The sequence below is a fragment of the Podarcis gaigeae genome, assembly GCF_964106915.1.
Source record: "Podarcis gaigeae genome assembly, chromosome: 2".
In the NCBI taxonomy this organism is placed as follows: domain Eukaryota; kingdom Metazoa; phylum Chordata; class Lepidosauria; order Squamata; family Lacertidae; genus Podarcis; species Podarcis gaigeae.
The window spans coordinates 1,621,495-1,638,446 of NC_139679.1; the positions used below are offsets into that span (position 1 = coordinate 1,621,495).

General features: G+C 45.9%; 1 protein-coding gene across 3 annotated transcripts in view; it reads right to left on the minus strand.

Moving 5' to 3' along the window:
- Window positions 1-16,952, minus strand: part of OLFM2 (olfactomedin 2) — a 191,375-nt gene that overhangs the window by 130,288 nt on the left and 44,135 nt on the right. Inside the window, exon 1 of one of the 3 annotated variants that reach the window (XM_083729212.1) lies at window positions 11,037-11,398. The exons of 1 other annotated variant lie outside the window; for it this stretch is intronic. In XM_083729212.1, coding sequence (XP_083585338.1) covers window positions 11,037-11,171 — 135 coding nt within the window. In that variant the 5' untranslated portion in view covers window positions 11,172-11,398. Of the gene's footprint in view, window positions 1-11,036; window positions 11,399-16,952 lie in introns of those variants that run through there. One more of the 3 variants, XM_083729213.1, reaches the window with a different exon arrangement.

Below are 16,952 nucleotides of genomic sequence, written 5' to 3' on the forward strand. Positions count from 1 at the left end.
CACAGGTTGATGGACACTTATTACAGTAGACCTTCATCTGTTAAGTACTTGATCTCCCCCCCCCCCTTTTGAAATACTGTTGATTTTAAGAAGCAGAAAATTGTACAAACAGAAGAAGTCAAGAGCTGGAAGCATCTGCTTCAGCTATACACATGAAGTGGGTAGGAACAGTAACTAGAACAAAAGGTACCTTAGGTTTCCAAGGTTATGTTTTATCTGTGATACCTGCCTCTGTTGCATTCTCCCCCCACCCCACATTTTTATTGAATGAGTTGTTATATTAAAGGATTGTAGTGCATGGGCACCAGGAGGACAGGAAAGAAATCTGTATATACTGTATGCTTCAGTCACAGGCAAATCGAAACAGAAGCCACATCAAACTGTTGAATGGGTTGACTCATTTTGTGCAACATGACATCATGGGGAAAAGGGGAGGAAAGGCTACCAGAGGAACTGCTAGCCCATTTTCTCCTCTACGTGAATTCTTCCACTTGCCTTCTTTAATGGGTCATAATAGTTCTGCTGACCAAGGCTGTGTGCTGTCAGCTGATGGGCAAAAGGAGAGTTTCATTCCTGCTGGGATCTGCTTTGCCAGTGCATTCCCTGCAGGGAACTGGTGAGGCAGACTCCAGCAGCAAGCAAGATCAAACCCTCTGCTCAACACCTGGTGAGTGGTAGGTTCAATCCAGCTCAGTTTGGCTGCATACACCTGTTCACCTACTGGAAACAGGCATGCAAAGCCAAAGTGCAGTGTGGGGTTCTTTGCAAAAGGGCTTTCAAAGAGCCCCTCACTGCCCTTTGAAGTCCCAACAGTTGAGGTGTCAAAGTGCAACATTATCTAGCATCACCTGTCAAATTTGGCCCTTGAGGGATAAGGTGGTGAAGATCTGGCCAGAAGAGGTTATCCATCCCTGCTTTGGAACAAAAGCAGCCAAATATAGTCCCATTGAGTTCAAGGGAGGGTACTGTATTAGATTAAATGAAGTTGTAATTTTTGCATGGAACACATGTGGGTGAAGAACACAGCTCACCCATATATTGGTATGCCTTTCAACCACCTCACTTATATAACCCTAAGGTACCATCATCTCCTGGGATGTTCAGTTTAGCATTAATTAGGATGCAAGTTTAATTCAGTTCAAATTACTTTTCTAAAAGCTTTGAAGCAAGCTCATTCAACAGTGAATTCAGCTTTAGCGTGAATACATTGAAGACATTCTGCACTTAATTTCTTGCTTGTAAAATTCACAGCTGTGTATTCAAGAAACAGATCATTATGTGGGAACAACTAATAATAATTGAGAATGCTTTCAAAGGATGTTCAAAATAAGCTAAAAAGTGTGTTCAGTGCGAAACAAGACTGCATTCAGAGGAACAGCACTGGAAATGTTCTAGTTTACTCAGAGAGTGTGTTTTGTATTTGCTCCAGCAACATTATGCTCAGTGGCTTCTAGCCTCTGCATCCTACATGACAAAACATTTCAGACTTACTCCTTTAATGAAAGTTTACCATTGATGCCCACAAAGAGACCTGAGGGGTGGGGCTCTATGGCCACAGGAATCTAGACTGAAATCACAGCTTGTATTTTCAGGGCCAGTCCAAAGCCTACTGATTTCTGGGTTAGCTTTGGAAATGAACTGAAGTTGAGCATAACACAATCTTGAATATCTCTAGGCTCCTCACTGCCCACATATACAGCATATTTTATCCCCCTTTCCACACAATCATTGTCTCTGAAAGCAGCTCACACCATCAGTTTATGTTTATTTTTATTTCTTAAGGGAAAGACAGGACATCAATGTTTTTACAAAGTGGGGGCAAGACATACATGGGAAAAGAGTGAAGGAAATAGGTAGGGGAGGGGGAGATAGATCTTTACAGCCAGAATGAAGCATTAAGACAGAAATGGGCATTTATGTCCTGTAACGGCCAAGCTGAACTTTTCTTATTGGTGTTCTTTCTTCAATAGCAATTGGTGGCTCTTGTTTCATTGGCCAATGGATGTGGGGCAGAGAGTCCTTTCCCCCTTACTCCTGCACTCCTAGGGCAATTGGAGAAAAGCATTCTTTCTAGCAAGGCAAGGGGGAAAATCAAGCTTCCTACAGCTTCTCCTTTTCAGGTCAATGGAAGGGGCCAGAATGGCCTCCCGGGTGCCATGATGTTCTTCCTGGGAGACAGGCAGAGAAGCCTCCCAGTAGTCTTTGGTCCTCTGTGCTGATGGAAGAGACCAACACATGCTGCCCTTCATCTCTGCAGCCCCCATTTCCCATGCCCATTTGCAGGGTATAACTGCCTCATCAGTATGCAAGAGGCTTGAAGCAGACAGGCTGAGGTGTAGCACTCTTGCCCAAGAAGCAGGGAGCAACATTCAGCCCTCAGCCCAAAAAAGGTTCCCGACCCTTGTTCTAAACCAAAACTTCCAAGCTGACTTCAGTACAATGTGTTGACCATTCCTTCCAGCCAGCTAGCTCACTCTGCACTTCATAATCATTAATTTAAAATGAATGTAAATGTGTTTCTTAATAAATAAAAAAATCAATGGAAGCTGAATTGCCTAAAGTGAATTCACTGTGGAATTAATGCAGTTTATTGGCATTCATGTTAACTCATCTGAATTCAAATTCATTCAGATTCAGAGTAGTTCCAGCTCTGTTTGAATTTGATGCTGCCCAGAGGAAGCGCATTTGAATCTAAATGTTCATCAGAATGAGCCAGTCCTAAAATGTGAAACACAGATTTTTGCTTCAGCTCCTGCAACAGATATGCTGTGTAACAATCCACCCCCATCGTTCTGCCCGGATGCTGAGGTCCAGCACCGAGGGCCTTCTGGCGGTTCCCTCATTGCGAGAAGCAAAGCTACAGGGTACCAGGCAGAGGGCCTGGCGGTTCCCTCATTACGAGAAGCAAAGCTACAGGGTACCAGGCAGAGGGCCTTCTCGGTAATGGCGCCTGCCCTGTGGAACGCCCTTCCATCAGATGTCAAAGCGATAAATAACTACCTGACATTCAGAAGACATCTTAAGGCAGCCCTGTTCAGGGAAGTTTTTAATCTGTGATATTTTAGTGTATTTTTGGTTTCTATGGAAGCCGCCCAGAGTGGCTGGGGAAACCCAGCCAGATGGGCGGGGTACAAATAATAAATTATTATTATACTAGCTTGAACAAAATATTGGAGGGGGGGCGGGGAAGCCCTGACCCACATAATTGGCCACATGACACAGCACACACACCATTTGAATGGCAATGCCCATAAACTTTGCAGGGGCAGCCCCCTGAAATATTTTATTGGGGGACTGAAGGGCTCTCAGCCCCTAGGAGTTGGCTCCTGTAGTAACAGTTGTTTTCTATGATCCTTGACACTCAGCTGCTCTTCAGTAATATAGAAAGTTTGGCTGCTGATAATGGCCATCTCTAAAGCAGTCTTCACCAACCTGATGCCCTCCAGATGTTTTGGACTAAAACTCTCATCAGACCCAGACAGCCTATGATGGGAGTTGTTATCCAAAACATCTAGTGAAGGCTGCCCTAAAGTGTCAGATACAATACGATTAGGTACCTGCACCCCAAAGCCTGGGCTAAGACATAAGAAGACCCCAGCTGCATCAGACCTATGGCCCATCCAGTCTCACACCCTGTTCTCACGGTGGCCGACCAAATGCCTATAGGGGGAACCCGCAGGCAGGACCAGAGTGCAAGACCCTCTCCCCACTCACAGTTCCTCATAACTGGTATTCAGAGGCAAAGTGCCTCAACAGTAGAGGTAGAACATACTGTAGACAGATTGCCCAACCTGATGGTTAAGAATGGAAAACTATCCAAAAAAACAAAAGCTACCATGGGTCCAGGAACCAAAGTGGAAGAAACATCATTTAGACCAGAATTCAGAGTTCAGCTCACTGTGTGGTCTTGAACACATTAATATTTCAGGTAATGGAAGCCAGTATAGTGTAGTAGGCCAAAAGTCGAGAAATGTAAATATCTCTTTTCCTGATAATTCTCTACGTTTCCAGTCCTTTGCACACTTATCTGGGTATAATATGGGCATAATGAGCAGCCTTTATTATTTAAACTATCCATACTATGCTTTTCAGACTAATTCTATCCAAGTGGGATGTATATACAAATGTAACATTTTAAAAAAATTAAAAACCCTTTAAAAATCCTTAAAATACACAAGATCAAAAATGAGTGGAACACAGTAAAATGAAACAAAACAGCTAAGTCAATCATAAAACACTTTCTGTAGTAGTAGTAGTAGTAATAATAATGATGATGATGATGATGTTTTAAACACCATCTTAAAAAATGAAAAGAGAGAAAGCATGTCAGTGCCCCTCCAAAGAGAATTCCACAGCTGTGGTGTCACCACCGAGAAGACCCTTAGAATGTTGTTGTAACAAGATTTGTAAGTGAAGCACATTTAGCACTCTAAAATATTTACTGTTGTTTATTGGGAAAAGGTGAGGCCAGCCTAGCTCTTACATGGCTTACAATCAAAAACACCTATATATATCACAATCCTAGTCCAGTGGGATTTATTCCCACATAAATGTGTATAGAATTGCAGCCTGTTTATGTATTGATTAATTTATAGAATTCATATCCTTCACTTCCTCCCAAAGGAACCTTGAGTAGCAAACAAATTCACAATTGAAAAGCAATTGAAAATTGTAAAAGCAGAAACATTTTAAAAAACCAGTTCAAACATTCTAAAAGTAATTAATTAAAAACATCTAAAAGCAGTTACTGACTATTGGCCCACCTGCTGCATAAAACAGTATTGACATGCAGAAGGTGCCGGGTTCAATCTCAGGCATCACCAGGTGGGACTGGGAGAGGCCCTGGAGAGCTGCTGCCAGTCAGTGTGGACAATACTCAGCCAGATGGAACCCCTGGCCTGGCTTGGTGGCTTCCTACATTAAACATCTAATCACTAGGACACACTTCTTGGAGGCACATTTCATTCTTACATAAAGCAAGGTTGGCTTTTAAGACTATTAAAGCCTAAGAGCTACAGCCCCACCCCTCCAAAGAGAAACCTATGCTGCTTGGGGCATTCCTCCTCCAAGGGGAATAAATTCATCTGAGTCTCTGCATCAGGAGGGACTGGATTCCATAGTCTTATGGGGGGCTCCTTAGATCACATATGTGGTGTTCCAGCAATCATGACTTCACTTCAAAATGTGGTAAGTCACCCATGCTGCATTTAGAGAGGCTCCTGCACATGCTGCTGAATGAAAGCCTGGCTTCTGACCCTTGACAGCACCACTGGCAAATGGATGAAGCATTCTCACCTGATACAGATATCAGGCAAAGGCCAGAGCAATGGCTCACAAAGAGCTGTAGCAAGTAGCTTCTTTGCTGGGCTGGATCAGAGGAGAAAATTTATTTTTCCATGCAGCACACTCACCTACCCTAGCATACAATAAGTGAGCTGCTGCCAGAGTATCTCAAGGAACATTTATAAACATTTTAAAATAATTTTAAAAATTATTGATGCATCAAATGTGGGTTACAGAACCTCTCCAGTTCCTGCCGCTATGACTAGCTCCTCATTGCGGGAGGCAGGTTCCCACCCTTATTACATACATAGTTCCTGGCAGATACTGTCATGAATCACTGCAATAAGGTAGGCACTCAAAAACCACTTCGTAATTCATTAGAGAACATTCTGAAGCAGGCTATTCCAAACTAATTCCCCCCCTTCAAATATCAATGAATGGCTACCAGAAAGTAATGCTTTAATACTCATCAAAAATGACATGAAACTGTCATTAAAACAAAAACAAAAACATTTCTATGGCTGTGATCTCAAGCACATTTACTGGGGATTTTTTTCCATCAAAATTAAAAGGGATCCATAGGAATAAAAGCTGCTTGGAACAGATAGACGTGACAAGGTCTGTATTGTCTTCAAAACTATTCATGCCCCTTGTTTAAATTTTTTAAAAACCTAACTGTTGATGTTGAAAAATAATATTTTGGCATTTTCGCTTTGACATTCTGGTATTGAATGTATGATTGCTTTGTTATTGCATTTTAATTTGTTATCATAAGGCCTGTTGCCTAGACCATTAATTTTATTTAGCTCATCTATCCTTTCATCATCTTTCTTTAAAAAAGAGAGAGAGAGAGAGAGAGAGAGAGAGAGAGAGAGAGAGAGAATGGACAATGTCACAGTCCACCATCTCGTAGCTCTGAGATGGTGCCTCTGAAAAAAATCAAGCCTAGACCTGGAAGGAGCTACAATTCTACAGGACAAGAGGATTAAATTCAAGCAACAAAGCATAATCAACAGTAGACTTCAGAACACAATCTTATCAACACAAAAAACTTGATTAAGCTTAAAAATCAGTTGGTTACTTGATTAAGAGTCAGATGATTACATTTATGTATTGACAAAGATTCAGTAGCTGCCTCTGACCATATTGAAACAAACAAGATAGTTTTCATCCTGGCTACTTTAAAGAAAACAAATCCCAACACTTCCATTCTCAGAAACAAAGGAAGGTTCAGTCATACAGAGCTGTGTTGTCTAACAGAACTGTCCACATTGTGGTAGTGCTGAATCCCTAAGCATGCAATGGTGCAGCAGCAAGGGAAGAGCATCAAACCTTTAGAACCATATTTTCATCAATAGCAGGGGATAGATGTCATCAGTTAGATTGAAAGGAAAGCTGGAAATTAACCTTATTGCACTCACAACTACAACTCCTTAACATTACAGGCTGAGATACAGTATATGCACCAGTTCATCACTAGGACAATGATATTATGATGGCTTTAATGCATAAACAGGCTATAAGAGATCTAGCAAAACACAGAACTCTTGTATCACTACAAGCATAGCTAAAGTGCAGACAGTCAGCTGTCAGCCACCAAATGATATTAAATCAAATAGTGGAGATGAAAGACACCATTCAACCCTAAATCAATACAGAATAACTGCTGTTCTCTTGCCTTCATATTACATCATTAACAGAAATCAGAATTTTTGTCCTCTTCCCCACCCCCACTTCTTCCACACGCCCTAGGATTACACTTTTACCACTTCCTCTTTCCCTGGCTCCAGCTAACCAACCACTATGGTCATGAGGGAAGGCATATGGAAGCTGCCTACAGAAGATCTATAGAAGCAATTCATGAAAATAAAAAAGCATGGGGTTCAGTACTTCACTCCTAAGACTGTGAGAGAACTCATGTTTGAATGCTCTCACCCTCCTCAAAATGTACGAGGGAGAAGTCTAAGCTAGAACCATTTTTCCTCCCATGGAAAAGGAGTTCTGAATGCAAAGGAGCATTGAAGCACACCCAAAAACCCACCCGTATATATTATGGTGGCCTAGCCCTATTGTGCAGAGGATGGAACAGTTCTATACCCTTTACAAGGTTTCAAGATCAGCTCCTTGGGGAAGCTCCACAGCAAGAGAAGAAAGATCCATAGCAAAGGAGCACCAGTGAGCCTTCTTTCTTCAATGCACGCTTGCATAGTTCCAATTTTGCCATAGTCAGTAAGCAAGAGGCTAAGAAGCTGCTCTAGAATGAAAACAGAGCACTTCCACATGCAACACCTTTGAATCGCTCACTATTTATGTGAGCATGTGAATGGTAGATCCATCAAATGCAGAACACACCAGTCGTTTGTTTGTTTGCTTGTTTGTTTGATCCGTCACATTCTAGAAGACCATAGAAGTTTTACAACCACATTATACACATGCGAAAGACAAAGGACAATTTTGATCAGAGTGAGGTTCGAGATGCAGTGCCAAAGCAATAAGAACCAGCACTACTTGAACTGACAAATGTGTACAGTGGTACCTCGGGTTACATACGCTTCAGGTTACAGACTCCGCTAACCCAGAAATACTGCTTCAGGTTAAGAACTTTGCTTCAGGATGAGAACAGAAATCGTGCTCCGGCAGCGCGGCAGCAGCAAGAGGCCCCATTAGCTAAAGTGGTGCTTCAGGTTAAGAACAGTTTCAGGTTAAGAACGGAGCTCCGGAACGAATTAAGTACTTAACCCGAGGTACCACTGTATTTTACAATGGAAGTGGGGGACATGAATGTCACATCTCAGTCTTGACTTAGTTGAAGTCAGATCCATGTAGGCAGAAAGGAAACATCAGGAGATGGACATTTTAAGTGGGTAGATTAGCTGCAGCCTACAGAGATGGAATGCAGTTGTGGGGGGGGGGGGCTTGCCAGTTGCCATAGAAGCTCCTTGGCAGAAATTCCTACATTCACTTGCTCCCAAACATTCATTTGCCACTTGCCAGATTCCACACACACTCAATAAAGAGTCTTTTCTTTTTCGCAACATCTACAGCCTTGCATACTTGCATACATGTCTTAATACCTGACATGTTCAATGTTGGGGGGGGGGGCTTCCTTCTCCCAGCCCCTACATTTTGGGACGAGTGGAAAACTCATGTGCAACTGGCCCTACTAAATCCTACCCATCCCTTTCACAGAAGTGAGCAGGAATTGTGATCCCACTTCTTATTAAGATTACATTTTCCTTAATTAAGTGGACATTTTACAACTTACTTTTCACAGGTAATTATTTTGCCATGCTGGGCAACTGCATTCACACACTTATCACCTCTGCTAAAAACCAACAAATCTAACAAAAAATAATGGCTCTCTGGAAACAGGAAGTCCACATGTACACACATAATCCCGTGATCAATGTTTCCAGACTGGTCTTGCCCGCCGTGCCATTAAGCAATAATCACTAGAGGGACTTCAGCACAGGATCCAGCTCCACTAATAATTCTATATCAACGAATTACTGTAGTAGCTGAGCTGTGAGGGAGTCATTCTAATCGGTGCCAGTCCTTCAACTCCCTAATCTCTCCAGAGAAACATGCCCAGTCCCAGACAACAAACCTGTTACTCCAATCAACAGCTCCTTTTTGAATATGAAAGAAGTCCTTTGTATGGATGTGTTTTAAAGATCATTCCAGCACTGCACTGATTTATGCAGGGAAAGGCAGCTTCAGGTTCGGGACATAGAATTTTTCTGCCAGGTTGCAAATGGGACACAAAGCTAGGGAAAATTTACTCATGCACGCGCGCGCGCGCACAGACACAGAGAGGGAGGGAGAGACAGACAGACAGAGACAGATGCAGACAGTCTTGTGGAAGCGTAGACTAGCACATTTATTGTAACACAAATTTCCCTGGAGAACTGTCCATCAAATGCGTCAGAAAATTCCAGGCAACGGAAGGCTTGATCGCATCAAAGAATAAGACATTTACTCCCCCACCCCACCCCGCGGTACTAACATCTGCTCTATACAGGAATTTGTATCTACACATTTGCTAGACACTATTTAAGCTGACACCTATACCCCGCCCTCGCCCCCGGATTTCTAAAAATGACTGTGTAGTTTAGAAAAGAAAAAGATTGTCCCAGCCCAGCTGCAAGAACATTCCCCTTCGCCGCAGGAACCTGAGAGGGGGACCAATATTTTCTTCCCGCACATACCCAAGAAACCCTGCAGAATCCACGACCCCCGGGTTCTTCTGAACCAACTCTTCCCCCTTCTCATACACAAAGCAAGCGCTTCTCCTTTAAGGAAGGAGGAAAGTTTTCTAGTAGTAGAGAAATCTACTCAGACAAGCGTGAAAGGAATGGGGGCGGGAAGAAAAGGGGGGGGGGAGAGAAGAGTCCTTCTTTCTCCAGAATTAGCGTAAATACGGTAATCAAGCCAAATTAACCCCAAGGTGGACGTAAGGAAGCTACAGCGCCTTTGGAGTAAGTGCGGATGCTGGCGGCATCCTGGGACGATCTCGAGCTGAAGATCGTCGGTGCACCCGAAAGCGGCCAGGCTACAAGCCTGGGAGGGACAGAGGGAGAAATTCGTCGCAGCTACCGCGATGCCGAAGCCCCAGTTAGGCTAAGGAGGAAGGGGGCTCTCCCTTTCCACTCAAGAAAGGAGCAGGGAACACCAAGGAGCCACAGAAGGTGTCATCTAGCCAGGATCTGGAGGGGGCTGTTGAAAGGGGGGCGAAAAATTGCCTTGCCATCCTCCACTCCCCACGGTCAGGGGGGAGCGTCGTGGATGGGGTGGGGTGGATCTGGAGGAATAAACAAACACTTGAAGGAGCTGCGGGGCGGAGGAAAGAGCAAGCCAACCGTGGTCTGAGAGGAGCGGAAAGCGGGAGAAGATCGGTCTCGAGTGGATAAGAGACTCTAGCGGCCCAAGCTGCAGCAAAGGCACGCAAGGCAGAAATCACGCAACCCTAGGCAGGATCATGCAAAGCGCGTTTGTTCAAGGAAATCTGGGTGTCTGCCCGAGCCCTTCAGTCCGCCCACGCGAGCCGAATCTCCCGCGCGGAAACGTCCGGTGTCTTGAGCCCATCGGTGACTGGCATCCAGATAGGGATCCTGGAGGCCAGGGCGGGGAGGAGGTCCAGGTCACCCGGCGAAAGACCTGTTGGAAAGGCTGGAGTGTGGGTGTGACTGAACAGCGTCCGTCCAGGCACTCCCCACCCCCTCAAAAATCTGCTGGTAAATAAGTTCTCTCTCCAGGGTTACACACACACACACACACACGCCCCGCGTCAGCACACTCGGAAGCAGGGATGGCTGGCCTAGAAAAACTAGTAGACGCCCAACGCGGGATGGCAAGGGCCGGGGAGAAACGGGGACCCCGGCGCCTGGAAAGCTCTTCCGCGACGCGCACCTTCCTCGCGGTGGATAGAAGCTCCTCGCCGAGTAAACAGACTGGCAAGCGCCGAGCTGGCGGCTTTGTAGCTTATCGCAGCTCGTCTGGAGGAAGGAGAGGGACCCTCGCGAAAGCCTCGTCGGATGTGGTGGGGGTGACAGAGTCCCGGAATGGCAGTGTGCCCGTGCCCCGCCTCCCCGCCCGCTTTGCACAACTAGATGAACTGGGACCCTCGACCCTCCAAGCCGGCCTCCCTATGGAGCTGCAAAGGCGCTAAGGGAGGCCCGCCGGGCTCCCGGGAAACGCGCGTTGGCAGCCTCGAAGGGGCGGCCGTGGGGCAGGCGAAGAAGAGGCGGACTCACGCTTCTCTCGGAAGTGCCGGCCTGGGAGATGGTGCCGTTGAGCCCCACGAGCGACGGCAGCGTCTGGGACATCCAATTGGTGACCATGGCCATGGTGCTGAGCACGGCGCCGATCTTGAGCAGCGGCACGGTCATGTCGCCCCCTGCCTCATGCCCCTCGCCCTCCGGCGAAGCCCGCGGCGCAGCCCGCCTCCCGGCTCATCTGCCCCGTCGGGCACGCGCCGGCCTCCACCCCGCTCTCCCTTCCTGGCCGGGCCGCGCGTCTCCGTCTGCCGAGGCGAAGGCGAGGAAGCAGCCGAGAAGCGGGGCGCTTCGCGCGCCCCTCCTTATAACAGCCCCGGCCTCTCGCAGCCGCTCTGACGTCACGCCGCCACTGGCCACAGGCCGGCTCAGCGAGGGGGGGGCGCCCAGCGCAAATTAAAGGGAGGGTGCGCGTGGCTGGGGGCGGCGTGGGTGTAATTAGGCTTGAGGCTTGCACCTGGGGTTGCAGCCAGCTCCTGAGCCAAGAGGAACTGCCCTCCTGCGCGCGCTTACTTCGGAGGAAACCTCCACCGAATGCACGGAGGTTTGTGTCCGTGCAAGTCATGCAATAGGAGCGGGATGCCTGAAGAAAAGCGCAGCTCACAGAATAATAGGGCAGGGCGGATAATCCGATTTCAGGATAATCCGCTCTCACCCCAACTCCTGCGCCAAACTAGCGCACTTCATTGCTCACTGGACAGGGTTTCCCCCCCTTCTCAGTTTGCAGACTCCACCACCTGCCTCCCTGCAAGGAATTATGGAGCTTCTCTCAGGCTGCGGCGGTGGGGCTGGGGGGCTGGGGCTGGATTAAATTAAACCTGCCTTCCTCTCCCGCGGTCGCTGCATATTACTCAAATAAGCGTTCCAAGTTCCAACTAAACTTTCCAGAAAAGTAGCAGTCTGTGGTAGCCAAGACAGCAAAAACTCTTGTGGCCCAAGAGACCACCTAAGGAAGAGCGCAGACGACGCGAACTCTAGCCGCCTGCCCATCTGCTCAACCAGCGCTCTTGCTGGCGTCAGCCTCCCCTTCAGGGGTTCATCCGCCTGCTCATCATCTTCAAAGGCGATATGCTAGGCCGCCGTCTGCCAGCAGCCCCCTTCTGCAGCCTACCTGGAACAGACGCAGGTTAGTATCTGCAAAAAATGGACAGGTCTGATAGCAGAAAGGGAAATCATTTCAACCTACCAGAGCACTCCGCAGCTGACCTTAAGGAGGCCAGGCTTGAGCAAAGGCACTTAACAGTACTTCGAAGGGAAACTCCAGCGGGGAACTGCTGAATTACAATTGATCCAGCAATTCAATCGTGTCACCTGTGGCCTGAATCAAGATTACAGCTGTTGTTGCTGCTTTTATTAGGCTACATGTGTTAATTATCTTACCAATGCCAGGAAGCTTCTGTCACCACCATTGCTACTTTGCTAAGTGGGGTCACGGCAACTACAATAATGTCTTTTCAGGGAATCATCACGGTCTGCTCATTTCACTTTTTCCACCCCTTTCGAAACCTATTCCTCTACATTCTTACAGCATGTAACTGCACAGTTGACAAGCTGGAACATGTGCAAAGGAGGGCAACCAAGATGGTTGATGGTCTGACAACCAAGTCTTAGGAGTCTTACAAGAAAGGAGATTCCGACTAAACATCAGGAAGAACTACCTGATAGTAAGAGCCATTTGACAATGGAGCTGTTTGACAGCAGGGGGTTGTTGTCTTTCCTTCCTTGGAGATTCTTAAGCAAAGGTTGGATGGTCATTTGCCGTGGATGCTTTCATGGGTGCAGCGGGGGGGGGGGAGCAGGGGGGAGCTGCCCCCCTCCTAGATCAAGTAAAACAATAGAAATACTTAACTAACTGACCAATCATCTTGCTTCTGCCCTAACAAAAGTCCTGCCCCCCACTAACAAAAATCCTAGCTATGTCCATGGATGCTTTAGCTGAGATTCCTGCATTTCAAGGGGTTGGACTAGATGACCCTTGGGGTCCCTTCCAACTCTACAATTCTATGATTTTCATGAGATAGACAACAACAATTCCCACTATTACCACTATATGTATAATACATATGCTTGCCAGCTCAATATTATGCTTTCTGTATACAGTGAAGTGGGCTCTTGTCCACCAAAGCATATGCCATAATAAATGTCTTTCTTGTTGTCTTCCCAATAGTGTCAATTTCAAACATCAGAGATGCCCCGGCTCCACTTTTGCCAATGCTACTTCTATCACAAAAAATGATTCTCCCTGCTACTGTATCTTGAGATCTCCCTGACAGTGCTATGCATGTTTACAGAGCAAGCCCCATTGGACTCAGTACATAGGGTGCAGACTGCAATACTATGCCCAGTTACAAGCCCGTGTAGCCAAGTGGTTAAATGGGTCTGTGTCCATTGAACAAAGTGGGGCTTGCTTGTGAGTATCTGCAGCTGCATAATTCCAAATTTCTCTCATGGAGGGGCTATTACTCAGTGGTACAGCATGAGATTTGCATGGCCAAGGTCTGAGGTTCAGACAGGTTCCTATCTAAAATCCTGGAGTCCCACTTCAAGTCAGTGTTGACAACACTGAGCAAAGACAGATGGAGGGAGAAAGGTTGTTTTCTGCTGCTCCAGAGAAGCGGACACGGAGCAATGGATCCAAACTACAAGAAAGAAGATTCCACCTAAACATTAGGAAGAACTTCCTGACAGTAAGAGCTGTTTGATGGTGGAATTTGCTGCCAAGGAGTGTGGTGGAGTCTCCTTCTTTGGAGGTCTTTAAGCAGAGGCTTGACAACCATATGTCAGGAGTGCTCTGATGGTGTTTCCTGCTTGGCAGGGGGTTGGACTCGATGGCCCTTGTGGTCTCTTCCAACTCTATGATTCTATGATTCTATAATGGTCTGTTTTAGTACAAGGCATTGTCCTCAATTCAGAAAGATGCAATTCAGAATAACTGCACAAAAGGTTGCACATTTTCTACACACACAAACACCTGTATACTTGGGTTAGGCATCCAGTAGTAGGCTAGGGCAGGGATAGCCAATGATGCCCTCCAGATGTTGTCAAGAATGATGAGAGTTGGAGTCCAGCAAGAAGTCAACAACATCTGAAGGACACTACACTGGTTACCCCTTAGGGCAGGAATCCTCAAACTCGGCCCCCAGCTGTTTTGGGACTATAATTCCCATCATCCCTGACTACTGGTCCTTTTAGCTAGGGATGATGGGGGTTGTAGTCCCAAAACAGCTGGAGGGCCAAGTTTGGGGATGCCTGCCTTAGGGTGTGGGAGTTGTTTGCTGCCTGGTTTGGTTTTTACTGTTGCATCAATATAGCACAGGTGCTCTGCTTTTGCTGCTTTTATCTGCCCCACGATTTGATATTGATGGAGGCAAAGATTTTAGTCTTGGAGGATTCTTTCTTTTACTAGTCATGCAATTCAGCCAAAGTCAAATCCTTACAAGACTGCAATCTTATACCTACTCAGTGGGGCTTGCTTCTGAGTAGAAATGCATAAGACTGCATTGAAAGTCACTGGTTTCATTGGGAAAAGTAAACGTGCTCAATGTTGCAATCCCGTGCAACTTCCTAAAAAACAACATTGTAGGGCTTATTTCAAAGTAAACATGTACAGAATCAGGCCTTACATCTTCCCCATTGAAATCAACTGGACAACCAGTTGTTATAATCTGCTTTATAATTTGGGGGTGCAATATTTGCTATTATATATCTGTGTAAGACACATACAGTCATTTCATGAAAAAAATATATATCTGTTTGTAATTATTCAGGGGCAACTGGAAGCATCCTTTGTCAGTGATGTGGTGTTTTAGCACTAAACCAGGTGTAAAAAGCAATATCTACAAGTAAGGAGCATTGAAAAAGATCCATCTGCATTGATTGTGCTTCCTATGCTATGATTTTTTCCAATTTGCCAGATAGACCAGCTAGTATTTCTGTAGAGATTAGATGTATTATGTTGGTGCACTGAGCTATAAAACAATCTTTTTGCAGATTTAAAGTAGAAATGGCTAACTTCCGTATGCTTATGAAATACTATATTTTACAAACCAGTCTTCCCAAACCTCCCGATATTTTGGACTATAACTCCCTAGTTAACATGACCAATGGCCAGGGAACATGGGAGCTGTAGTTCAACAACACCCACAGGGCTGCAGGAAGCTTGCTCGTGATAGTGGGTCATAGACTACCCACAATGATGTCCTCATTGATAATGAAGATGGGGCCATCTAGCAGAATGAGTTATGAAAAACAGTGTATCTGAAGAAGTGTGCATGCACACGAAAGCTCATACCAAGAACTGACTTAGTTGGTCTTTAAGGTGCTACTGGAAGGAATTTTGTTGTATTCCCCAGTCTATTAGACAAAGCTCATAATCTTGGTGTATGAGAACAATCCTCTGCAGAAATGCTGGTGAGAGGGTGCATGCACAACAATTGGGAAGTGACGGTGTTAAATGCCACCAACTCAAGGCAGACCACTGACATACAGCTGGAGCATTAGAAGTTGCCTTTTACTGATTCAGAGCATTGGTCTACTAGGCTTATCAGGGATGGGGAATCTGTGGCATTCCAGATGTTGTTGAACTACAGGTACCATCGGACTACAGCTACCATAAGCATTAGCCCTGCTGGCCAGGGCTGCGGAGGAGTTGAAGTCTAACAACCTCCGGAACGTTCCATAGTGACTGCCCGTGATCTACACTGACTGACAGAGGCTCTCCATCATTTTGGACATGAGTTTTTCCCAGCCCAAAGTGGAGATGGAAGGGATTGAATTTGGGTCCTTCTAAATGCAAAGTGTTTGCTCTGCCATGAAGCAATGTCCCTTCCCCAGCTGGCTACAGCTCTTCGGGTTCTCAGGGCACAGTTCTTTCCCAGTCCAGCTGTAATCTTTCACCTGGAGATGCAAGATAATGAACATTAGACTTTATCACGAAATGCATGTGCACTGCTGTTGAGCTTTGACCCATCAGAGAATGGGAAAGTATATGCCATTCTCATAGATTTATGAACACAAGAAGGTGAGATAAATCCACAACATGAAGTTGTGGGTTCTCAATGAAAATCACTGAGAAAGAGGCACATTTTCCAGTACTATTTAAATGTTTGCGTAAATCAGTGAGCCCTAGTTGAAGGATACAGTAAAACAGGCTTAGATTTAAAAACTAGCAGAAAGCCTAGTGGTATTTGAGCAATGGACCACATTGTCTATGGTAGCTGCAGAGTCCTTTTCCTTGAAAGTTTTCAAAGAGAGAGAGAAGAAAGACCAGACTGGCATCTGCTAGAGTGGATTAAGAAAATACACACACACACACACACACACACACACAGCCCTTTCCTGGTCAGATATGAATTTCCCAGCAGTCCTGTTAGTTAAACATGTGGATTTTTCTACAGGACTGGGAGATGTACCGGCTTAGGGCAGTCAGTCAACAGCAGCAGAGGATGTCATAGTGTGGCAGAGGTGCTTACCTGACCTCCTAGCAGTTAAGTTGCTGTTGTTTACTGAGCAAGGTGAGTTGGTGGTGAGGTTGGTGTAGTGCAAGCATCAGCACTCCTGTCAATGTGCTTGCACCACATCACTCTATCAACCACCTCACTCCTCACCCTTCCCCTCCTGATAAGCTGCAGAAACTCACCTGCGAGAAGGTCAGGTAAATGCCTCTGGCCAGCTGTGCCAGCTTCTGCTGGTCAATGGGGCCCTTCAAAGAACCCCTTGATTCTGTAACATTTTACAGGAGATTCAGTACAGCAGTGAGCAACAAAACTGCAAATGAAAAACAGCAAGTTAATATGTTATAATGGTGAATGAGGAAATGATGGCTCTGCAGCCATTCCAAACAGCTGGGACTCCTGCCTGAAGGGATGCCGATGGGAAGGCCAGCAGAGTCCTCTA